The sequence below is a fragment of the Ostrinia nubilalis genome, chromosome 29, assembly GCF_963855985.1.
Source record: "Ostrinia nubilalis chromosome 29, ilOstNubi1.1, whole genome shotgun sequence".
Taxonomy (NCBI): domain Eukaryota; kingdom Metazoa; phylum Arthropoda; class Insecta; order Lepidoptera; family Crambidae; genus Ostrinia; species Ostrinia nubilalis.
In genome coordinates this window covers 6,848,002-6,874,752 of record NC_087116.1, presented here as the reverse complement: position 1 = coordinate 6,874,752, position 26,751 = coordinate 6,848,002, and the positions used below count along the sequence as shown (strand labels likewise).

General features: G+C 40.2%; 1 protein-coding gene across 1 annotated transcript; it reads right to left on the bottom strand.

The window, feature by feature from the left end:
- Nucleotides 1-1,005: 1,005 nt before the first annotated feature.
- On the bottom strand, nt 1,006-24,928 carry LOC135085797 (uncharacterized). Its single transcript, XM_063980601.1, has 6 exons — nt 24,729-24,928; nt 16,711-16,819; nt 10,984-11,159; nt 8,067-8,179; nt 6,422-6,577; nt 1,006-5,497 (listed from the first exon to the last, which is right to left on the bottom strand). Exons 1-6 carry the CDS (start codon nt 24,899-24,901, stop codon nt 4,719-4,721), a joined length of 1,506 nt encoding a protein of 501 aa, XP_063836671.1. The 5' UTR covers nt 24,902-24,928; the 3' UTR covers nt 1,006-4,718.
- Nucleotides 24,929-26,751: the final 1,823 nt, after the last annotated feature.

The window sequence follows — 26,751 nt, the reverse complement described above, 5'->3', positions numbered from 1 at the left end:
CATATGGTAGGGTGTAAGCAACTATTAAATTTTAAGGTCAAAGGTCACAAAAATCGTTTTTTTGCGCTTTTTTTGGAAATATCTCATTTCCTATGGGTTTTTTGCTATTTGTATTTATTATCAATATTGTAGAATACTAAATTCTCTACAAATTTTGTTTAAAAATTTTTTTTATACGGTGAACCGTTTTCGAGATAGAGGGCGGAGAGCGCGCGGTCACTGCATCACTTCAGGTCAACTTAAGCGGTTTAGGTTTTTCATACAAAAGGATTTTCCCGCTAATTCCCGTGGGAATTTCGGTAATTACTTGTTGTAAATAAGCTTTAAGTTTACTAAGGTACCTACATGCCAAATTTCAAGCGTCTAACTTCCGTTAAGCGTTTAGATTTTTCATACAAAAGGATTTTCCCGCTAATTCCTGTTCCCGTGGGAATTCCTAAGTAAACTATAACCTGCCCAGGTGTATGAAGAATAATTGTACCAAGTTTCGTTAAAATCCATCGAGTAGTTTTTGTTTCTATAAGGAACATACAGACGGACAGACAGACAGACAAAAATTTTACTGATTGCATTTTTGGCATCAGTATCGATCACTAATCACCCCCTGATAGTTATTTTGAAAATATATTTCATGTATAGAATTCTGTCCGTCTGTATGTTCCTTATAGAAACAAAAACTACTCGACGGATTTTAACGAAACTTGGTACAATTATTCTTCATACACCTGGGCAGGTTATAGTATACTTAGGAATTCCCACGGGAACAGGAATTAGCGGGAAAATCCTTTTGTATGAAAAATCTAAACGCTTAACGGAAGTTAGACGCTTGAAATTTGGCATGTAGGTACCTTAGTAAACTCAAAGCTTACCTAAGGAATTCCCGAAATTCCCACAGGAATTAGCGGGAAAATCCTTTTGTATGAAAAATCTAAACCGCTTAAGTAGACCTGAAGTGATGCAGTGACCGCGCGCTCTCCGCCCTCTATCTCGAAAACGGTTCACCGTATAAAAAAAGTTTTGAAACAAAATTTGTAGAGAATTTAGTATTCTACAATATTGATAATAAATACAAATAGCAAAAAACCCACAGGAAATGAGATATTTCTAAAAAAAGCGCAAAAAACCGATTTTTGTGACCGTTGACCTTGAAATAGTTGCTTACACCCTACCATATGTAGGTTTTGAGACAACTTTTAGGGTGTCAATATACACGTATTTACAGACTTACAGCTGGGTATCTCGAATTCCGAGGTGAACTTACTATAATGACTGGACTAACGTGACAGTTTTACTGTCGAAAGATCTTAGCTCCAGCATTTGTTTGTATGGAGTTACACTAAGGCCCAGAACAGACGGTGAAACGCAACTGCAACGAAACTGCAACTTTCTGATGATTCTGATGAATGAAACTGAAACTGAAAGTTTCAAACTGGTCGCGTCATGTGTGGTCTCTCAACGGACGCTATGGCAGAAACTTAGATGCAACTCAAAAGTAACTATCAGTTGCAGTTTCGTTGCAGTTGCGTTTCACCGTCTGTTCTGGCCCTAAGATGTTTTTATCATAGCTCCGTGAACGGATTCGATTTTCGAATCGATCAAAAAGTACCACTTGCCTACACGAATAAATCGATTTTAAGGAGTCTAATCGTCGATACTATCGATAGTCCTATGTATATTCGCCTATGGGAACACAGTCGTATACATGACATTGAAAACATTTGACTTTTTTTTTCTTTGTAAGTACCTACGTATTGTAGATAGTTATATTCTTTTAATTGCCTACTTATTTTAAACGAACTATGCTAGGGTCTGGGTGGTAAAGTCCCTAAGCGTAGTTACCTATGTATATTTTAAGTATTTTTTACTATCCCACTGATATTTTAAGTATCAGGCATTTTGATCAAACCATTCATTTGAAAACTCGTTCACAATTTAAATAGACGTCAAACTGACGTCACAAGTTGACATTTAAAGTCCACAGAATAAGGCCGCTTGTAAACATCCGTTTTGTTTTCACCGGACTGCGGCTCGATTTTTTCGCCTATTTGCGGTGGTGTATGGTTTATAATGAACGTGTGCACATTCATCGGACAAATGTCCGGCGAGAAAATTGACAGCAAAGGATATCCGTTTTTAGACGGTCCGTCGTCCGGTGAAAAAACGGATGTCTACAAACGGCCTAAGGCTGAATTACACAGCCTTACTAACCTTAACCGGTGTTTTTTTTATAAGTTTGACAGATTTTTGACATTAAGGATACAATGGTGGCAAGGTCATATTAAAAACAGATCCAGCTATTTAATGAAAATATCGAAATTAAGCTTCAACCACACCAACGCGTGCAGATCGCCATCGCCGGCGCGATCATAGGTCAATGACAGGTCGCACGGACTGTCATGAGTAGAGATGTAAATTGACCGAATCTGACCGGTCACGATGGTCAAATACCATAAATGACCGGTCAAAAATGGTCAAATTCAGTCAATTTGACTCAATATTACTGTACTACCACCGAATAATTTATTTATTTAGGTACCCAATTTATATGCAATTTAAATGAAGGAACGTTATTTTGTATTGCAATAAGGGGGCGTCCATAAATTACGTGAGGCTTTTAGGGGGGGAGGGGGTCAACGAAAACCTCACTAAATCTCACGTGGGGGAGAGGGGGGGTCTCGGAAAATATCACGTAATTTTTCCCGCAAGAAATAGAGTAAAATTGCCAGAAAACTGGGTTATTGAAGTAAAAAAAAAAATTTTTTTTATGATAATGACAATTTATTCTAAACCGTCTAATCAAATTAAACTAAAAATGCCTCCATCTGCATTTGTGAACACTAAAGATGCAGAATAAATGTCGAAATTAAGAAAATTCGAAATTAAAAAAAAAACGTCATCGGCATCGCTATTGCGTAAAAAATTGGCCAAGTGCGTGTCGTGCCACGCGCAGTGTTGGGTTCCGTAGTTGTCTGTCGTTACCACAATTACTTCATCTAAAGTCACTTTTCATATTTTCTTCTAAGGAATTTTTACTGCTTAAGAAATTGTATAATACATGAGTCAAATGACTATTACTCTTAAACTAAGTAATGTATCTTAACCGTTATAGTTTTCCTTGAAAAAATTCATCCCCACTTTACATGCAGGGGAGCTACCCTAGATTTTTTAATGAACATTTTATTTTACCGTTTTGTCGGCGTGATTAATATAAATACCTTCACAAAATTACAGCTCCCCAGTACCAATAGTTTCCAAGCGAAACCTCGGACAGACAGACAGACATGTCGAAACTATAAGGGTTCAGGACTACGGAACCCTAAAAAATGACATTACATACGTATGAAAATATTATGTATTTGTAGTTAAAGTAACCAATAGTCAAATTTGACAGATGTCAAATGACAAGTGGTTAAATAACAGAAAATTTTTTTTTTAACAATTTTTAACTTGACTTTTAGTACATTTTTTAACTATTAGTTTACATTTTATTAATATTTAACCATTAGTAGCAAAATTTAACAATTAGTTATTTTAACTATGAATCAAAAAACTGGTCCTAGGTTGAAGCAATTGCTTGTCTTACTAAACGACGGGAAGCTACGGAACCCTGCACTGCGCGTGGCACGACATTGGGTTACTGATTTTCAACCGACTTCAAAAAAGGAGGAGGTTCTCAATTCGACCCGTATGTTTTTTTTTTTTTTTTCTATGTTTGTTACGCGATAACTCCGCCAATTATGAACCGATTTGAACAAATCTTTTTTCGGCGTATAGGTAATACCTCAAGGGTGGTCCCATTTAAATTTAATAATAGAAAAAACAACCCCCAAGGGTGGAAAATTGGGGATGAACTTTTTTATACGCAATATCTCCGCCGATTATAAATCAATTTGAACGATTATTTTTTTGTTGAATAGGTATTATCAAAAGGGTGGTTTCATGCGAATTTGAAGAAAATATTTCACCCCCAAGGGTGGAAAATTGGGGATGAACTTTTTTATACGCAATATTTTTAATTTTTAGTTTTTTTTTTGTGTTCACGCATTTGAAGTCGGTTTTATTTTTTTAAAAAGTTAATTATTTCATATAAATGTAATAGACTCGAAGTATAGACATTGCAAAATAGGCATTTTATTAAATATCACGTGAGATTAGGGGGGTGGGGGAGGGGGTCAGGCAAAATCTCACCAAATCTCACCAAGGGGGGCGGGGGGGTTGAAAAATGGCCAAAATTGTCTCACGTAATTTATGGACGCCCCCTAAGAGAGAATAAGACGTCATCAAGGTTGACGTGCGCGGCGATGCGACATTGTCATTCGACTATAATGGACGTGAGCGGGACACATATTAGCGGAAGAGAGCACAATAAATCATTACAAAAGACAATGTTTCAATTTAGAAGTTGTAGACTCACTGTAAAAATGTTTAACTATAATAAATCATTACAAACCACTTTTTTTATTTCAATTAGGATGTTGTATTTTTATCAATCACAAAATATAATAAAAACTTCAAAAAGTACTAAACTATTACTGAAATCAAATTGACCGAAATTGACCGTTTTTGACAGTTTATGACTTGTTTTTGACCAATATGACCGTAAATGACGGTCAGTCAAATTCAGCCGCTTTATCATTTTCAACACTAGTCATGAGTCGCGCGACCTGTCACGCGTTGGTCTGGTTGAAGCATAGAGTTTGAGGTTCAAAAACAAAGTATTATCTATTTAACGTAGGAGAACTTTTAACAACTTTAGTTATGGGTCCAATTGGTATATCAGATTGTATAATAATTTTTCTTTTTTCCGCTTTTGCGGTAGAATTATTCTGATTTTCTTCGCTTTTAATCGCGTCTACTTCTTTTTTTATATTTGTGTCAATATTTAGTGGGTCTTTAGTCGATTCTTTTTCGACCTTTAAACTCAAGTTAGGTTCTTTACTTTTAGATGGACTAATAACAATTGATTTAGCTGTTAACGGAGCAGTTTTAGAAGTACTAGGTTTAGAATCCGAATAATCATATTTGATTAGTTTTCTCTGATTTGTCTTCGGCACTAACATCGGATTTTTCAAATCATGAACGAAATTTTTATACGTATTTATATATTCGTTAGACGCTTTAGGTTTAGAAATAACTTTGTTTTCAATAATAACAGGCTTAGCTCTTCTACCCTTACCTTTGCTTTCTTTCTTCAGTTCTCCTTTGATTCTGTTTATTTCTTTCGTCTTCTTCAATTTCTCTTTTAAATTCATTATCGTGCCGTCTCTTTCTTTCACTAGCATGGCTGGTTCTTTTAGTTTATCATCGAATTCTTTGCAGTTTATGGCGGTGCGTTTGCTAGCAATAATCATAGACAAATCACTATTGCTGAAGTCCGCTAGAAGAGTGCTGATGTCGTTTCCGGAGTAATTGTCTATGTTCGGATCAGCTCCGGCCTCGACTAAGTGGATTATGGTCTGTTTGAAGTCGTCGAACACTTTTGATTTGTTGCCGCGTTCTGTAAAAAAATTGAGTTTTTTGGTACCAATTCAAAATCAAATCAAAAATATTTTATTACAATTTTGACCAATATTTTAGCACTTATATTTTATGTACCACAAAGGTAAAAAAGGTAGCCCTTAAGGCACTTTACATATCTCCATATCTTTTGAACCCTATCAGCGCTTCGACCTTCGGCGTTCGTCGGCGTCCACTGCTGAACATAGGCCTCCCCCAATGATTTCCACATCGCCCGGTTGGTAGCGGCCTGAATTCAGCGCCTTCTACCTTTATGGAGTCGTCTGTCTACCTGGTAAAAGAGGGGGTCGTGCTCCAGCAGTGAGGACTGAATGACCTGATGATGATGAGTTTGGCTACTCAAACACGCTGCCCTTGGCCCCTAAGATAGAAGAATGCCTGAATGAAAAAGATGAAGAAAATGACCTGATGGATGATGGACAAAATGACGTTGATGGAAGGCGCTGGATGCAAGCTACCAACTGGGCAATCTGGAAATCGTTGGGGGAGGCCTATGTTCAGCAGTGGACGTCCTGTGGCTGAAATACGGGACTATTCCCACCTCTCGTTCCCAGCATTGCAAGTCCTGTGCAGCCAGAACCTACAGCTTGACCGCCAATAAAAACCCAGCCAATGAAGGTCAAGTTTGTCCCAGGCCCGGGGGAAAGTTAAACTGTCATTGGACCCGCAACGAAATTAATCAGAAGAACATAGGAGGAGTTCGAAGTTAAGGTTCGACTCCCCTCCAGTGCAAAGCGAATGACAGGTGAAAAACAAAGCAAAGGTTTAGATACCTTTAAGAAAAGATATACCACGGACAATAAACATCAATTAAGGGGGCCTTTCTCATATCCTGTGGATTTAGGAGAGACCTATGTTCAGCAGTGGACGTCCTGTAACTGGAATGATGATGACGGATACTCACGGGCGCTATCAGTGCAAGCGGCGCTCACAGCAAGGTAGAAGGCAGTTTCCCCGCTGCTGGTGGACCGGTAGTCTATAGACGCTGGTGCTGCGGACACCAGGGCTTGTACCGAGTCGTGCTTGCCCAGTTTGCTGGCTAGCATAAGAGGAGTGTAGCCTGGGAGAGATGAAAAAGTTTTAAAAACTCTCAATCAAAAATGTTGGTTCAAAAATCTCTAAATCCTACTAATATTAAAAATGCGAAAGTTCGAATGGATGTTTAGATGTCTGTTAACATGTTTGTTAATCTTTCACGCAAAAACTACTGAACGGATTTTGATGGAACTTTACAGTATTATTGTTTATAGCCCAGAATAACATATAGGCTATAATTTATGATGATATGATATGTGACAAACTAAATTTGAAGCGGGTGAAGCCGCGGGTAAAAGCTAGTTAAAAATATTTTTAGTGAAAAACTCTAAATTAAAAAAAGCTTCATGAGAAAACATTAAATTACATTGAGAATTTAATGCTTTTTATCTTTATTTAATTTGTTTATTTACATTGAGCATTCATACAGCAACACAGTGCTAAAAATTTTTGGAAGGCAATTCAAGCCATTACGTATTTTGCCAACTCAATTGGTCCGAGTTGAAAATTCTTTTTGTGTTGTTATAGCCCATTTATTATAGAGGAAGGTTTTAGGCAATACATTTGACATACCAAAAAATGTACCAACATGATGCAATAAACATATATGACTATGACTATGACTACAGTCAATAGGGGGGTAGCAGTTAAGAAAAATGTTGCAAACACGGGAAATATTATTCAAATTATTTTCACGCGTACGAGGTTGCGGCACAGCTATCCTGTTTTCTTTATTCTTCAATATAATTGCACAACAAATAGTGCGTTGAGTGCTAAAGTATTAACCTTCATTCGCTTCAAGATAAGCCTAATATTATTTTATATCTTTGCTATCGCCCACGCCTCTGGGCAATTCGGTATTACGTACAGAAATATTTTGTGAACCCCTAGAGTTAAAGAGAGATGCCAACTAATGCGCTAAGGAAACTCAGTATCGCATTAGAAATTCCACACAAAGAAATCAAAACGTGTTCTGTTTTTGGGCATATTGCTGCGACACCGGCCACGCCCCCTTGTCACATCTCCCTTTGCTTGCGGAAGTCAACTACTGCAAGTTTTATTTCTAGTTTATAGTCTGGTCTGCGAGCACGTAGAATCTTGTCCAATGACCCCAAGCTACCCATCCTTATTGCTCGCGCGTAATTATGTTGCTGTCGCACTCGCACACTCACTGCGGGCGCCCGTCGCACAGTCGCGACAGCAATATAATTACGCGCGAGCGATAAGGATGGGTAGCTTGGGGTCATTGGACAAAATTCTATGTGCTCACAGACCGGGCTTTAAACTTCTCTTTAGCGAACCAGGCACTAAGTATACTGACAGTAACAATTACCTTGAACTAATACAGTAAGTAAGTACTGACAGTGTGGTGTTGGAATGAAGGAATCTATTTTATGTGGGGAGATTTAGATTTAGACATGGGCTATCAAATCAAGCTTGTAGAAAGAAGAAAATACGATAAAATAAAACTTACCTTATCTGACTAACATGCAGTAAGAAGAAAATAAACGTACCTTGGCTGTCGAACATGGTGCAGACTTTGTGGAGTAGATGCTTGACCTGGAAGTCCTTGGTCTTCGCAGCTACTTCAGGTTTCCAAAGCTCCTCGTTGTTTCGTAGGATGGTTCTGTCGAAAGAACAACAGTCATGATCATCATCAGATCATTTATAGTCAAAGACAAATAATAAATATCTAATTCAATACTTAGCAGGGATGTTATGGATATCCGTAACCGTAACCGAAACTTTCGGATATCCGAAATAAAAAATAACCGTAACCGATTCAAAAGTTTCGGATAGTTTCGGATGTAGGCAGTTTAAATTGATTTTTGTATAGCATTATATGTAAAGGCATAACAGCCTGTTTTACCTTTATGATGTCATCTAGTATTTTTTTTTATTACTTTATATTCGATGTAAAATGTGCAGCCATGAATGAACTATGACACTATTGAAAATTTAATTTTAAAGCACAGATATCCGTAACCGTAACCGAAACTTTCGGATATCCGAAATAAAAAAATATCCGTAACGGTAACCGAAACCGGTATAATATTATTCCTATATCCGTAACCGTATCCATAACCGAAACTACATATCCATAACATCCCTAGTACTTAGCCCTTTTCAGGGCGCTACACGTTTCAAATTCGCCACCCCTTAGATGGACGTTGTTTTACAAAACCACACCCTGTATTTGGTATTTCAATTAGATAACAAAAATAACAAATACGACGTTATCAAGGTTTATGTCCAATGCTTTCAGTAAATACAGGATGATTTTTGTATCAGTATCCAAATTTTCAGGATCGACTCAGAATCAGTAACTTAATTGATTTACGTAAAGACAACAAAACTTTTTTCTCCATATTTAATTATTTTCATCCGCTGCGCGCGATTTCCAAATTGACTCACGTGGAAAATTTGCGTCGTTCATGGAAAAAAATGTACACACAGTTAACTGCAAAGCTTAATAGATATAATGGTGAGCGAAAATAAGCAATAACTTTCAATATTTTTGCGAAAAATACCACAATAAAGTTGTATAAAATAATTACGATAAAGTTGTATTGTCAAATAGTTCTAACGAGCTTATTAAAAAAATTTGGATACTGATAACAAAGTCACCCTGCATAATTCCCTTGGCCTTAAAACCAAGGCCGATTTTGTGGCACGCCCAATGCAGATTAGCCAACTACTCCCCCCGTACTATTGGGTATGCAATTTAATGCATTTCCTGGTGAGAAAAAATCATATATCACAAACATCATTCACCGACCGCTACCCACAGGTATAGTCCGGTCGCTAAGCACGTAGAATTTCGTCCAATGAACCCAAGCTACCCATCCTTATCACTCGTGTGTAATTATATTCTGTGGCGGGCGACGGGCGACCGCAGTGAGTGTACGAGCGCGACAGCAACAGAAATTCTACGTGCTCGGAGACCGGGCTTTAGCAGTCCCATACTTTATGCATTGAAAGGCATAGTACCTAATTTGTATATGAGTTGCCTCATAAGACGACCTCATAAAGGTAGCAGGAAGGCGCTGGATGCAGGCCGCTACCCACCTGCCAATCTGGAAATCATTGGGGGAGGCCTAAATTCAGCAGTGGACGTCCTGTGGCTGAAATGATGATGATGCTAAGACTTAGTGTGTGGCAGTGTAGGTACTGGGCAGGGCTGAAGATCTGGAGAAGTTCCTTGAGGGAGGCCTTTGTCCAGCAGTGGACGTCCTGTGGCTGAAACGATGATGATGCTTAGACTCACAGTCACAGCGTGTCCTCCTGGCACTTGTTGATGAGCGGCTTCTAGTATTCGGCTACGATGGACTGTTAAACTTACCTTATTTGTCTAGGAACAGATCTTAAGCAATTTTTGAAAGCAGTCTGGCTAGACACTGGACAGGCCTCTCTTAGGTAGACTGACGATCTGGTGAAGTTCCTTTGGCTGAAACGATGATGATGCTAAACTCACAGCGGGTCCTCCCGGCACTTCCTGACGAGCGGCTCCACCATCTTACCTAAGGCTATCGCTAGGTGTTCCAGCAGTTGAAGGTGAGATAGCCAGTTTCTTTGTGGTTGAAAATTCCGGGTGAAGTTCGCTTCCACCTTCAGCCTGATCACCTCTTAAGCTAAGAGCTTCCTCGTGATAAAAATGCAAGGAGCGTTAAGACTCACAGCGGGTCCTCCCGGCACCTCCTGACGAGCGGCTCCAGGTACTGTGGGCACTGGGCAGGCCTTCCAACTAGGTACACTGACGATCTGGTGAAGTTCCTTAGGGAGAGGCCTTTGTCCTACAGTGGACACTGGACGTCCTGTGACTGAAACGATGATGCTGCTAAGACTCACAGTTTTTGGTGAAAGCAGACTGGCTACATGAAGGCAGAGCCCGAAAAACGCTGTGTGGGCACTGGGCAAGACTAATGGGCTTTGTCTCCTTTGAGCTGAAACGATGATGATCGGATCGGGCATATTTAAGTCTAGCTATCTACTGCCATCTTACCTAAGGCAATCGCTTGCTAATGCTTCTACCTTCAGCCTGATCACCTCTTAGGCTAAGAGCTTCCTAGTTGTGGAGCAGTTCCTTGGGGGAGGTCTTTGTCCATCAGTGGACACTGGACTGGACGTCCTGTGGCTGAAATGGTGATGATGCTAAGACTTAGTGTGTGGCAGTGTGGGCACTGCTCAGGGATGATGATCTTCCTTGGGGAAGGCTTTGTCTCCTTTGAGCTGAAACGATGATGATGCTAGACTCACAGCGGGTCCTCCCGGCACTTCCTGACGAGCGGCTCCCTATCGCTAGGTTTCCCAGCAGTTGAAGGTGAGATATCCAGTTTCTTTGTGGTTGAAAATTCGCTTCCATCTTCAGCCTATCACCTCATAAGCTAAGAGCTTCCTCGTGATAAGAATGCAAGGAGTGCTAAGACTCACAGCGGGTCCTCCCGGCACCTCCTGACGAGCGGCTCCAGGTACTCCCCGCCGGCCTCGGCCGCCAGGTGGAAGCAGGAGCGGTATTCCTCGTCGGTCACCAGCGGGTTGGCGTTCAGCTGGGCCAGTAGTGCTGTGCAGGCTGGAGACTTGGCCAAGATGGACAGCTGGAGAGCGGTCTGCGAAAGAAACAATTTTTAAGGTTTTCATGAGCTGTTTTTGTAGGATCCACCACTAGTTATACATCCTAATATTATAAATGCAAAAGTTTGCAAGGATGTACTCGTATGTTTGTTACTCTTTCACACCAAATCTACTCACCGGATTTTGATGCTATAAGGTACTAGACGAAAAAATCAAATTCCGGAGTTCTTATCTCCGGATTTCCATAGAAAAAATCTAAGATTTTGTTGCAGTTCGAGAAATATCGCAAACATTCATATTATTTGCTACGTACGCGTGGATCCCGCTTTACCCCCTAAGGATTTGATTTTAGCAAAATCCCGTCTTAGTGAGCGCCTACGTTCTAAAAGGAACCCCTAGCACTTGTAGTTTCTGAAATTTCGTGATGAGTGAGTGAGTCAGTGACCTTTCGCCTTTATTATATTTATTACAGACTAGCTTTCCGCCCGCGTGGAATTTTGTCTGTCACCGAAAAACTTTATCACGCGCGTCCCTGTTTCAACATCCGGGACAAACACTATCCTATGTCCTTTCCCGGGACTCAAACTATCTCTATGCCAAATTTCATCAAAATCGGTTCAGTGGTTTAGGCGTGAAAGAGAGACAGACAGACAGAGTTACTTTCGCATTTATAATATTAGTATAGAATAGTATAGATTATAGATACACTCTCATCTCGGGGATTCCTACCCAAGCGTACCTACTTAGATAAATTTGCGTTAATTGTTTGTTATTATACATACAATGATTAAAATGAGCAGGCCGCTACCAACCGGGCGATGTGGAAATCATTGGGGGAGGCCTATGTTCAGCAGTGGACGTCCTGTGGCTGAAATGATGATGATGTCCATTTTTAACACGCTTTTATTAACTCGTCTTGTATGTAAGTACCTAACTATCTCTGTAATGAAATCTGAATTACACGCACTTCTAATTCTTGTATCACCATGAAACTTGGCAATTATATGTAGATTAGATGACAATACAATATTATGGTACCATCGAGCTGGTCTGGTGATGGAGTCGGGAGGTGGCCATAGGAACTCCTAAACGAAACGGCGGTGTGTGATTGTGTCCTAGAAATACATACTGATAAAAGATAAGAATATAGAACTTTCTACGCGTCCCATTTGACGACAAACTTACGTAACCTCGGTAACTTTTATCTATCCTTGTTATTAAAGATAAAAAATAACGTGATGCGTTATCTGCAGTCTGTGCCAATAAAAACTGGTAATTTAACCAACAAAATAACATTGACACAAACTGTCTACCAGGGATGTTATGGATATCCGTAACCGTAACCGAATGGTGCATAATATTTTCGTAAAGGTTTTAAACCTTTGTTTGTCACCTGTCATCCGCTTTGCAATGGAGGCAAGTCGAACCTTAATTTCGAACTCCTATGTTCTTCTGATTAATTTCGTTGCGGATCCAATGACAGTTTAACTTTCCCCCGGGACAAACTTGACCTTCATTGGTTGTGTTTTTGTGGCGGTCAAGCTGTAGATCCTGGCTACACAGGAGTTGCAGTGGGAATAGTCCCGTAACCGTAACCGAAACTTTCGGGTAGCCGAAACCGTAACCGATTCAAAAGTTTCGGATGTAGGCAGTTCAAATTGTTTTTTGTATAGCATTATAGTAGGAGGCCTGCCCACGCTACGTCTTCCAGCCCGTGGTCGCCACTCGAGAACTTTCCTGCCCCAACGGCCATCGTCTCTACGAGCTATGTGCCCCGCCCACTGCCACTTGATTTTAGCAATTCTGCGAGCTATGTCGGTTACTTTGGTTCTTTTTTTTTTTTTTTTTATGCTAGCCAAGGCAGGTATTTGACCGCAATCGCACCTGGTGTTAAGTGAGATGCAGTCTAGGATGGTACATATCTGCCCTGTAAGTGCCTATTCACTCTCGCCTTGAAAACGCCCGGATTATAGTGTTCAGGAAATACAGCAGCAGGCAGCGAATTCCAGTCCCTAGCTGTTCGCATTATAAAGGAGTCGTCGAAACGCTTAGTGCGAGCTGGTGGAATGTCGACAATGTAGGGATGGTACGCTAGCCTGCGTCTGGTTCCCCGGTGATGGAAAGGGGCTGGTGGAATTAAGTTATATAATTCCTTCGCACATTCTCCGAAGTGTAGCCTGTAGAAAACCGTTAGAGAAGCAACTTTACGGCGGTGGTCAAGTTCCTGGAGCGACGCTTCAACAAGGGTCGGGCTGTCGATTAGTCTCCTGGCACGCCTTTCCACCGAATCCAAAGCAGCCAAATATTTCTTGGCAGAGCCGTCCCAGAGGTGGCAGCAGTATTCCATGCAAGGTCGGATCTGTGCTTTATATAACTGCAGCCTTTGCTTATTGGAGAAGTACTGCCTTGCCCTCGAGAGGATACCAAGTTTTTTGGCAGCAGTTTTCGCTATGGATTCGATGTACTCGCCAAAGTTCAACTTGCTGGACATTTCGATACCCAAAAGTTGGAGTCGCTCGGTGATTTTAACAGGCACACCTCGGAATGTTGGAGCCAGACGAAATGGACTTCGTTTGGCGGAGAACAGACACGCCTGTGTTTTGGACGCGTTAAATTGGACCAGATTGGCATCGCCCCAATCAGAGACATCCTGAAGGGCCAAATTTAAGCGTTCGATAAGGGACTCACGACAAGACTCGACCTCACTCCCGCTGGCTTTTGCGCTGGAAAGATATTTGGCTGTCACTGTTGTGTCATCTGCATACCCAAAGGTACCGGGTTTGAGCAGATCATTGATGTGCAGTAGAAACAGTGTTGCAGACAGCACCGATCCTTGAGGGACGCCAGCGTCAATAGGTTGCTGACTAGAAGTGTAGCCCTCAAGGACTACTCTTATTGATCGTCCCACAAGGAAATCGGAGATCCATTTGCATAAGCCAGCAGGGATTCCAAAAGATGGAAGCTTGTTTATTAGGCTGCCGTGCCAGACTCTGTCAAACGCCTTTAATACGTCCAGTGAAACGGCAAGGGCTTCTCCGTGTTTCTCAATGGCCTCGCTCCATAAGTGTGTGGCATACACGAGAAGATCGCCTGTAGAACGACCATACCGAAACCCATACTGACGGTCGCTAAGTAGGTCATTTTCTTCAAGGTATGACAGGAGTCGGCCATTGAGGACACGTTCCATTATCTTGCAGAGTATGGACGTAACAGAGATGGGTCTATAATTTGTTGGGTCAGCACGACTGCCCTTTTTAGGTACGGGCTGTACGTTTGCAAGCTTCCATGATCTAGGGACTAGTCCAGTCTCAAGTGAGAGTCGATACAGGCGTGTCAGAATAGGAGACAACTCCGGCGCACAGTTACGCAGGACTATTGCTGGAATTCCGTCGGGTCCACCGGCTTTATTTATGTCTATATATATATGTTCTCCTGCGGATCTCCTCATTTCATCTCAGTGGCGACCACGGGCTGGAAGACGTAGCGTGGGCAGGCCTCCTACAAGGTGGACCGACAATCTGGTAAAGGTCGCGGGAAGAGCCTGGATGCGGGCAGCGCAGGACCGTTCATTGTGGAAAACCTTGGGGGAGGCCTTTGTCCAGCAGTGGACGTCATTTGGCTGAAACGAACGAACGAACGATAGCATTATAATGTACAGGTATAACAGCCTGATTTATATTTATAATGCGATCTAGGATCAATTTTTATTTTTTCACTCTTCAGATTTATAATATTAGTAAAAGTAAGTATCGATGCCAGGTAAGAATGGCCAATGGTGACCCAATTGCATTAACTTTCAAACTTGTCCCACTTTTAGCTTGGTCCACGGGCCAAATCACAGGTTTGAATTTTTAAATAGCTTCTCTTCATGTGACTGAGCCTCACCTTCAATGTTTTTATTAATAAATCAAACACCAAATCAACAAAAATCTACTCTAGAATCTTAGAGGGCCCAATCAGTCAATGGAAGAAAAACTATTTAAAAATTCTAACCAGCGACTTGACCCGTGGACCAAACTAAAAGTGGAAGACTCATGCCCGTTTTCACCATCAATCCCTAATTTTTAAGTGACCCCTATGGTAACACATGACAAGACTTTTTTTTACCTTAGGGGTCATTTAAAAATTAGGGATTGATGGTGAAAACGGGCATCAAAATTTCAAATCTCCATTGTCCATTGGCATATTATACCTACTCAGTTATCGCCTACCTACCTCAACACAAAGACAGGTGGAAATACTGAAGTACTTACCCGAAATTTAGGTGAAGAACCAATTGTATCAGTCAAATAGATAAAAAGATAAGCCTATAATTTTAACTGACCGGCAAATATTATGAATAAGCAAAGATAATAAAAATGTTCTGACCATTCACGCCCGTATTCACAAAGGATGCTTGCTTAAGTGAAGCAGCAAATTGAACGCACAGCGTTGAATAAAGCTTTTTTTTTAATCCACAACGAGAAAGCTCTTGGCTTGTATCTCACCTGATGGTAAGTGATGATCAGGCCGAAGGTGGAAGCGAGCTTCACCCGGAATCCTCAACCACAGAGGAACTGGGTATCTTACCTATAAATGCTCTATGATTGGTTCATATGTCACCCTATGCGTCCACACGCACTGTGAGAACTCATAGTGATGTTTGTGAATACGGGCGTCAGTCTTCTAGCTACTTGGCCCACTTTTAGCTTGGTTCATGGGCCAAGTCACCGTATTGATTTGATTTTTAAACTACTTGAGTTGCACCATCTTTAACTTTAACCGTAACTATAACTTTCATCATCATCATCTCAGCCACAGGACGTCCACTGCTGAACATAGGCCTCCCCCAATGTCCTTTCCATGTTGCCCGGTTGGCAGCGGCCTGCATCCAGCGCCTTCCTGCTACCTATACGATGTCGTCGGTCCACCTTGTGGGTGGACGTTCCACGTTGCTAACTACATTATAACTTTAACAGTTTTTTTTCTACAGAGTTTGACAGATTTTTGAAGTTTGTTAGTTAATGTAAGACGGTGCAATCCAGGGTAAAACTTTTTCCTAATATTTTAGTTCAAATTTTCCTCATCCAAATACCCAGTACTGAGGTATACTCATTACTTTTATCAATTTCGATGATACTGATAACATATTGTATGTATTTCCTCAAGTTTACAATACAACAGCATTGGTTATTCCATGACTAACGATAAGCACATGAAGCTATGCATTTTTGTGGCAAAATAACACTTATTGCAATAAATTTAAGGAACTACAGTTTCTACAGTATCCAGCTTGATTTATGACGTTCACATTTCCGTAAGCTGTAGCAGGAAATCTTGAAACACAATGCTAGGGAATCCCTTCCTTACTGGAAGTCTATATTTATTTTCCCACTATTTGATCCCACTTACGCGACACAAATAAGGGTAATATGTTAATCAGCATAAGGAAACAAACACTCGGTATCAAATTATTAGATTTTGCCCGCGGTTTTGCCGGCGGTTTTTAGTCAGTCATAGAAAAATTATAACGCGCAAGCCTCTGTTTAAAAAATCGGAATAAAAAGTATCCTATGTCCTTTTCCGGGACTCAACAAGCGAACTCACCATATTGTCTCCATTGGTCACGTCTACCGATTCCTTCCTCGTCTTCAGGACCAGGCACTGCCTTTTCAGGAGGTGGACATCATCATTCAGGACTGCCAAGTGGATCGGTCTGCAAAAAAAACAGATCTTGAAGAGGGTTTCCTTTTGCCCGTATTCACAAAAAATAGTATGAGGTATCACAATGCGCGTGGACGCATAGGGTGACTCACGAACCAATCACGGAGCTCTATTCAACGCTGTGCGTTCGATTTGCTGCTTCACTTAAGCAAGCATCGTTTGTGAATAAAAACTTATTTTTGCGAATAGGCTTTTAAAAAGCACTTTTACACGCCCTAGTATTAACCCTACCACTGCTTCGGGACAATAAATGGAACAGTTGCAGTGCTGAGAAGAAGCAGCGCAAGAAACTCAGACGCTATTTTCAGCCTACTGAACAAAAACTGCAGCGGTGGGAACGAGAGGTGGGAATTGTCCGGGACTAGTTCCGGGGGATAGCTGATTGTCTTGGAACCCTCAACAAAAGACAATGCCGGAAATTGGCGTCTTGTTTTTTTCGCGCGGCCATCGACCAAACTTGATTTTTTGATTACAAAATAGTGTAATAAACCAAACTTACTATGACATGTATACCTCTAAACTCAGTCTGAACTGAGTTACGAGCATTAGAAGTTTGATGATTTTCATACTAGATTTGCTTTTATCGCGCAAAGTTTTGTAAGAAATTGCAACAAAATAGTGAGATTGTATGTGTAAACCAACAATACCATCCATTAAAGGCTCCAGACATCAATCAGTATGGAGCAGAATCAGCGCAATAAAAAATAGCGCAATATTTTGTTGCAATTTCTTACAAAACTTGCGCACAAAAAGCAAATCTACTTAGTATGAAAATCATCAAACTTCTAATGCTCGTAACTCAGTTCAGACTGAGTTTAGAGGTATACATGCCATAGTAAGTTTGGTTTATTACACTATTTTGTAATCAAAAAACAAAGTTTGGTCGATGGCCGCGCGAAAAAAAAAAAAGACGCCACTTTCCATACAAAATCTGGCATTGCCATTTAATCAGATCACTTAATCAGTGGCAGATATAAACAATGACTAATGCAAATTTCATCAAAGTCGTGACAGTTTTACAATATTTTATGATTCATACACTTTTGCCGCCTCACGTTTTCTGTGGAATCGTGAATGGGATGACGTCACAAAACTTATTAATATAGCACCGATAAGTTTATATAGTCAATGTCAAAGGTTTTATGCAGTACGTAGGCCCTTTCCAGGGCGCTTATACTCGTACACGTCCCGAATATAGCTTGCCCTACCACCACTTCGGGACAACATATGAGCTGGTGCCAGTCCTGGATCTGTCAATAGGCCGTATAGGCCGCGGCCTAGGGGCGGCAGCGTCCTAGGGGCGGCAGATTTCAGATGACGCTTACTCGATTTCAGAAGATAAAAGTTACATAAAGATCCAAACCCACCCTAGCTTACGGGCGGCAAAACTGTAAATCCGCCACTGGCTGGTGTTGAGAAGAAGAAGAAATAATAGAGCTATTAAAGAATATTAATGTAGTGCATCATCAGGACATTTAGTCTCCACTGCAGGAGCACGACCCTCTTTTTCTGCCGCCTCTGTGGTCGTGGTAAGCCCACCTGCTTCAGACACAGAGATCCCGGGTTCGATCCCATTGGGGGCAGATTTTTCTGTTCAGTTTGGTTGGTGGTAGGGCTTGTTCTAAGTCCGCCTGGCTAGCTACCACCATCTTGCCTAAGTCTGTCGCCCTAACTATGTTAACAGCATTGTTGTGTTCCGGCAGTTACGTGGTAAAAAAGACAGATCCTCTGTGGTTGAGGATACCGGGTGACGCTCGCTTCCACCTTCGGCCTGATCATCACTTACCATCAGGTGAGATACAAGCCAAGAGCTTCCTCGTTGTGGATTAAAAAAAAACAGCAAATGACACTCCCCACGCTGGCCAGACGGGTTGGGGAGGCCTGATATTAGCATATTTGTCTTTAAGGCCTCAGCTTAGACGGTTAGCGTACCATCCCTACACTGTCGACATTCCACCAGCTCGAACTAAGCGTTCCGATAACTCTTTTATAATGCCAACAGCTAGGGACTGTTATTCGCTGCCTGCTGCTCTTTCTCGAATACTTTAAGCCGGGCCTTTTCAAGGCGAGAGTAAATAAATAGGCACTTACAGGGCAGATATGTACCATCCTAGACTGCATCTCACTTAACACCAGGTGCGATTGCGGTCAAATACCTGCCTTGTTATGCATAAAATAACTAATTTAATAGTTTTAAAACTAAAAACACGATTTTAATTATGCTCGAAAAGACAAATCCAATGAGCCCAAACTCGATGCGATTCCGCCGTTTCGTTCAGGAGTTCCTATGGCCACCTTCCAGTCCCATCATCAGACCAGCTCGATGGTACCATAATATTGTATTGCCATCTAATCTACATATAATTGCCAAGTTTCATGATGATACAGGAATTAGAAGTGCGTGTAATTCAGATTCTAAGATTCCATTACATAGTTACATACACGACTGTCAACGACCTAATAAAAGTGTATTAAAAAGCTCATAGATCCGGGTGTTACTGAGTTGACGCAAGTGTTGAATTTAGTTTGTTTACCAAGAGCTAATAATAATAATTATACTCAATGCATTAAAAATGTAGGTGTTTTCTAACCGGTTGCCACGGGTAGTCGGGAATGCCCCTTCAGCTTATCTGACACTTGACACCACGTGAATGTCGAGGGAATAACCTCGCAAAAAATGCATTTCTTTCTTGCACATCTATCACTTTCGTAACTATACCTACCTAAAGTTAGCGTCAAATAGCAGTGTTACCACCTCAGAATTTCTGCTTTACCCTAAACGTTTGGAGAATTTACCCTGAATTAGGCAGTTTTATAATTTTTTATCCTATTTTATTTTAAATCAACAAAATCAATAAATTACTTATTTAATTTATTTTAAACTAATATCTTAACTACTACACAGCTTCTAAACATTCTTGGAATGCATCGATAGTAGTCTTAGAAATGTCATCTGCAGCATTTTTCTTCTTAAAATCGTACTTTTCATTGGAAATTTTGTATATTTATTTTACCCTAATAATTACCCTAAATAATATCAGGCCTGGCTCACTCCGTGCGGTACATCCGATAATTACCTACAGCGAAGCGCCCCGCCGGCGGGTATTATATCAGTCGAGTGTCACGCGCGCGCCCGTCAGGACGCTGGCGTGCGTTGTAGTATGTACCTAATTCTATGATCGAAGTATTATTTAAAAATGGACATAAATAGAAAGAAATATTGTGCGGCGTTCGGGTGTTTAAATTCGAAAAGAAATCTACACCGGATTTTTTTTTTCGCTTCCCAAAGATGCTGAAAGGTATGTTGGCCATGTAGGTAATCAATAATTCTTAGGATAGTAGTATAGGAACCTAACCTACCATGACTACTGCTCAGAATGCGTTCGTTCGTGACAGCCAAATGACGTCCACTGCTGGACAAAGGCCTCTCCCAAGGTTTTCCATAATGAATGCGTACTTACCTACATACGTACCTCATTACATATAAGTAGATTAATTAATTTTTCACTAGACAGCAACCCTAACAGCGTAAGAAGAGTTCAGAGGCACGCGATAGAAAGAGATAAAACTTGTAGGTGAATAAAATTGTAGGTACGTAGTGCTGTGCGAGCTGAATTCCACTGTATCGCGTCGTAGCAAGACTCGCATTTATTCAAATCGTCTTGCGGAGTAATCCTTCTGTACCTGTACTATTACTTATTCTGTGATAATATTATTACCTAAAAATACCCTAGATGCGTAAATATACCCTTAGGGTAAAATATCCTAAGGTGGGAACACTGTCAAATAGTTCGTGACACCCAAAGTAGCCAAAAAGTTCGCAACACGTCTTTGTTACAATTGGAATAAGGTTGTGTTGTCAACTTTTAGGCCACTTTGGGTGTCACGAACTACACTTGGCATCAAATAAATCGCACCTTCCGCGACGCGAACTTTAAAGATTTTCTTCTAACACAATCATGGTGCCCCAACAATTTTGGTGTTATTTGTAAGCCCAATAAATTAACTTATAGAAAAACAAATTTAAGTTTTTTATAAACAATTAACTGTTACTATAAATGTGACTTGAAAAAAGACCTCACTTTGGGCTCACCTCTGGGATCAATTAGACCAAATTTTATGGTTATAAAACCAAATAATGATCACACGTGTCCTCTTTAACAGATGGATAGCGATTAATCCCAACTTAACAGTTTAAATAGTCATAAAAAATGGCTATAGCGTAACTAGGTACCTATTTTTTGAAGAAGTGACTCTGGATCCTACTAAAGACACATTTTTGGGGTAAAAACCTTTCCTTTAATTAAATGAAGTTTAGAACTAGGCTTTTAAATGGTGCCAATATTTGTGGGAAGTGGGGATGCACAGGTACGTTTGAAAGTGCTTGTCGCAAGAGTTGCGATTTATTTGATGTTGAGTATATTTGACGCTGACTGTACCTAACTTTTGCACGTGTCGGTAAGGGAAAACCCCCTATAAATGCAGTTGAATTTGTTCATTGTTTACTAAGTTAAGTATTTGATAAACGTGAGGAGGTAAGTTGAGTACTTGATAACGTATGGGAAAATCTAAAATGGATTTTCCACTAGCTATTGCCCGCGGCTCCGCTCGCGTTAATGGCGGTCTGACACAGAAAACATGGAAGAGGGAAGAAAAGCGTCGGCAGGCCTCTTACTAGGTGGACCGACGATCTGGTAAAGGTCGCGGGAAGAGCCTGGATGCGGGCAGCGCAGGACCGTTCATTGTGGAAAACCTTGGGGGAGGCCTTTGTCCAGCACTGGACGTCATTTGGCTGTAACGAATGAAGAAACAGAAAATATGGCGTTCTCCTTTCGAAAAACCGGGATAAAAACTATACTGTTTTGACTTGGATCTCAAACTATCTTTATAGCAAAAATACCTACTGCACCCGTATTCACAAATGATGCTTGCCTAAGTGAAGCAGCAAATCGAACGCACAGCCTTGAATAGAGCTCTATGATTGGTTCGTGTGTCACCCTGTGCGTCCACGCGCACTGTGAGACCTCATAGTAATGTTTGTGAATAGGGGCGTTAGAATGCTATGCATGTTATTGATTTACAGCAGTCTGTTTTCAAATCTTTTATGTAATGAATTAGGTATATGTATTTGTTTACTGACTGATAACCAAACAGATGCATGTTGAACATAACAATAACACATAATAATTATCTTTGTTTGATATTCCTAAAACAATAACGATATTAAATTACATGCATTAAGAGGCACAAATGTGTGTATTTACATGTTCTTAATTATTATCATTTGTGTTTCAAACTTCGGAATATAATAATGTAAGTGGGTCATTCCACAAAAATATGTCAACTCTTAGTCCGCGCCACATTTCACATGAAATATTTGTTAATATTTTATTCCAAAATTGTTAAATAACAGCTCGCAATGTGCTTTATTCATCACCCATTTATATTTTTTGAAACTATTTTTAAAACATCTTAAATTCCTTTCGAATGACCCAAAACGTCATTCCCTAGGCATGTCCGTACTCCAAAAGTTTGTGTTTTGGTACCCACATTTATAAAAACATCAACTTTATCCTTTGTTTTAATTAACGAATAATCTATTTAAATGTATATTACACCAAATTCTATTAATATTTTGCGGTTTCAATAAACAATAATTTGATTTTCTTTAGTTGAAAAAGAGTCTACAGTTTTTAGCGTCATTCCCTCGCCACGCACTGATTTTATAATTTTGCGCTTTAATATGTATTTAGAGTGAATGACATTTAGTTGAGTTTAAAGTACGATACGAAGTTATCCTCAGACCATACAGGCTTTGCGGTAGCTGTTTTTTGAATTAGTGCAAACGTGCCAGTTGTTACCGAAACATGTGTTAATCCAGTCACTTCGTCAGTCCCTAGTTGAGTAGCTTTATTGATTATAATAGGAAATTGTATATAATTTAATAGTATTTACGTGTAGTTTTTTGGCTATTTTCGGCACATGGTATTAAGCATCTTATAATATAAAGTTAATCTGCATTTGTGTTAAGTTTTACTCCAAATCGTCAGTCCCTAGAGCGTCAGGCCCTAGCTTTAAATGGCACTTGGGACTAAATTACTAGTTAGGGAATGATGTTTTTTATATAGTGATAATAACAAAACAACTACATTATGTGTATTAACTTATCTATAAATGTTAAGGTTAAAAGTTTTATACTTTATTAGAAGTCATATAGGAGTAATGTAGTATGAAAAAATTGAAAATTATAATTTCTCCTAAAATAAAGCATAAAGTGACTGGCCCTTTTAGACATAACATAATTAATTAATAAACAATAATTTACACTAATAAAGTATTCAAAAGCATCTTAAAAAAGTTACGGACAAAATGACGTCGAAAATATACAGATTTTTATGGAATGACCCAAGTACAGTCAGCGCCAAAAAGTTGACAGCACTGGCCCCCATGCAGTATCACGGGACTATTCCCACCTCTCTTTCCCACCGCTGCAACTCCTGTGTAGCCAGGATCTACAGCTTGACCGCCAATAAAAACCCAACCAGCGATGCAGTAGCGATTCTGTCGCGCGTTCGCATCGATACAGTCGCAAGTCGCAATGCGGTCGCTAGCTGTGTGCCCTCGCCCACATAAACGCGCTTCCGTCGCGATGCAAACGCAATACTGTCGCGCTTCTGTCGCGATGAAAACAATGGAGGGAAGTCGAACCTTAATTTCGAACTCCTCCTATGTTCTTCTGATTAATTTCGTTGCGGGTCCAAAGACAGTTTAACTTTCCCCCGGGACAAACTTGACCTTCATTGGTTGGGTTTTTGTGGCGGTCAAGCTGTAGATCCTGGCTACACAGGAGTTGCAGTGGTGGGAACGAGAGGTGGGAATAGTCCCGTGTCGCGATGAAAAAGCGATCCAGTAACCCTCCCTCCGTTCTCTCCCCGATGTCGTCCGATACGGTCGCGCGTTTGCATCGATACAGTCGCGCTGCTGTAGCGTTAGTAGCGCGTTGGCATGGCTTCTGTAGTACATTGCAAATGCTACTAAGGCCGCATACAGAAAGAAACCTGGAAACTTATATAGCGCTTGTCAGCGCTGGTCCGTTTGTTCACAAAGGGAGCAGGTTGAATGGCATGGCGCTGACAAGCGCTGGTAAGCGCTTATATGTACCAACATGATGCAATAAACATTTATGACTATGACTATGATTATAAGTTTCCAGCTTTCTTTCTGTATGTGGCCTAACGCGCGTTAGAAGCGATGCTGCTGCTACAAAAAGCCGCCTTGGGCGAGGGCCCTAACTTATTCTAATTGTAACAAAGACGTGTTGTGAACTTTTTTGGCTACTTTGGGTGTCACGAACTAGGTATTTGCTGACTGCACCTACTGGATATTGCAGCAGTAAAATCTTCTTTAGTTGGTTATTGTGCGTTTATACCAGGATACATTATACTACAAGTATAAAAAATCTCTTTGTTTTACTGGTATAAAAAGTACCTTACAATGTTGGGCAATAAAAAAACATTTCTTAACTACAGATCTTTTTAAATACAGTTAAGTAACTGTTATACTGGGATAAAAAGTATCCAATGATAAGCGCTGTCTTCTAACTTTGTAACGCTTAAATAATTTTATCGTATGTACAAAAAAGGGCAAGGTCACGGTCGACATTCAATTTCAAGCGGTCAAAAATTGTTATGCTGAAAACGAAATTTTTAATAACTTGAATAATAAAATTAATTAAGGTGGGAATCGAACAAAGGACCTTTTCCCTTGCAGACCACTGCTCACTTCTGAGCTACTTAGACACGGGGTAAAACCAATTAGGCATTTTGATTTTTTCAAGTTATTAAAAATCATGTGGCATTTCAACTTTAAATAAAAATTGACTAAAACAAAAAATAACTTACAAATTATCATCATCATCCGGCGTCAAGCAATATTTCCAATCCATGTACGCTTGATACCAAAGCAGCTTTCTACGGTCCTCTGGGGACGATACTAGCTTCAGGATCTCCGGTGTAGCAACATGGAAGTCATCCTCGATTTTGCACGGAATCACAAGCTCCGTCCCATCGAGCATCGTCAACCGAGAAGAAAACGTTTCTACAGGTCCGGTGACACGATCAACTAATGCTAACGGTTCTTCCATTAATCCAGGTATAGTGTCTACGGATAAATTGCCGATACTGTCTCTCGAGTCTTCGTTGAATAACTGTTCAGAATGTTCGCTTTTCAAAAATAACTGGGAACTGTCCGAACTAGTGTCAACATTTTCAGATTTCACTGACACAATTTCTTCCTTCGGCAGCATATGGAAATTCTCCGGATGTATTACGACTCTGGATATTTTGTCCGGTGGGTCCATATCTGTGACTACATACGGTGCCGCTTGCCGCTTCATTCGTCTTGGTGTTTTTTTTATCGGATCAATACCGGACGTCATCGTTTGCGTTTCTGTGTCTATCATGATTTTTACTCGGGACAGGTCACTCTGACACGACTGGCTTGAAGCGCTTAAATTTTTTATTGAGTCCATGCAAGAATTCACCGTTTGTGTCTCAACGTCTATAGTTATTTTAGTTAGGGAACTATCACTTTGACGCTGGCCTGCAGCGTTCTTGGGAACGGTCAACAACGCGAGAATCGCACGTATTTTGAACTCTTGACTGATCACTGAACACAATGATGATATCACTATTTCGTAATTGTCTTGTCCGATTATACTTGCTATGTGCTCAGAGGTTTTCTCTGACACGACCTCCCCCGAGCGAGTATACCGAGCGACTGTCATACTTTTCATAGTATTTAAGTTCAATCTATTAAAAACAGTCACTTTCTCTTGGTCTAAGTGCAAAAAGTCCCCGAATCTGGACTGGTATATAATATCCTCTTTGTACAATGGTTTTACGCTTTTAAAAGTCTTCGATTTCAAAACGGTGATGGTGTTCTTCTTTAAAATTATATTCGGTAAAGACTTCATCACGATCTGGGCATCCCCTTTAGTGCTAGACATGTTAAAGGTTTTAACTCAATAATCACAGTATTTTCGATACAGGGAATTCACAGTTCACATAACCGATTTGATCACTATAACTGTGTAATCTCACAATGTACACAATCAAACGCAATTTCACGTGCGTAGCCACTCAGTTCTGATACAAAATAGATTAGTAAATGAATGCAAGGTATTTTTTTGAATCACTACTTTCGGGGTAACCCCCTTGATATAAGCCAAAAGTACCAAACGAACGTCGCACGCTCGCTCGCTCGTCTCAATTTGACGTTTCAAAAAGATCGTTTACACTAGACGACGTCAACCATGGAAGTACCATGACGTCAACAATATGCAGTGCATACTATCCGTTCGCTTTAGGTTTGCCGCTGGATGACGTCACTCGAAGGGAAGCGTCTATAACTTTAACAAACTATAGGTACGTATTTAAAATATTTTTTATTTATTATTATTGATAAAAATTGTGTATTTGCGTAAAATAAGACACATTATTTGCGTTTAATCGCGGTTGGGGGAGGGGACGCGCATTCCACGGACCGGCAAACTTAGCGCGAACGGGTAGTATTGGACAAATCAAATATTAAAGAAAATCTTTTTCTTATTGATCACGGAGTAGAGCTAAATAATTTAACTGTACAATATCTTCAAAAATAATATTTAGCGTTTTACTTATTTAGTTTTTTTTTAATAATTTTTTATTTATGTATTTTATAAAATTGTATTAAATAGACAAACTAAAATAATAAACCTTTTCAGTACTTAGTGTATTTTTATTGCTTATTCTTTAAAATGTACGTGCATTTTGCAGATGACTTATAATCTAAAATCAGTTACGTATTTATTTACTTTTTTGAATGAAAAGACACTCTTAAAACATTACCCTCTTTTCTGCAGTTAACCAATAAATCGGTTGGTGT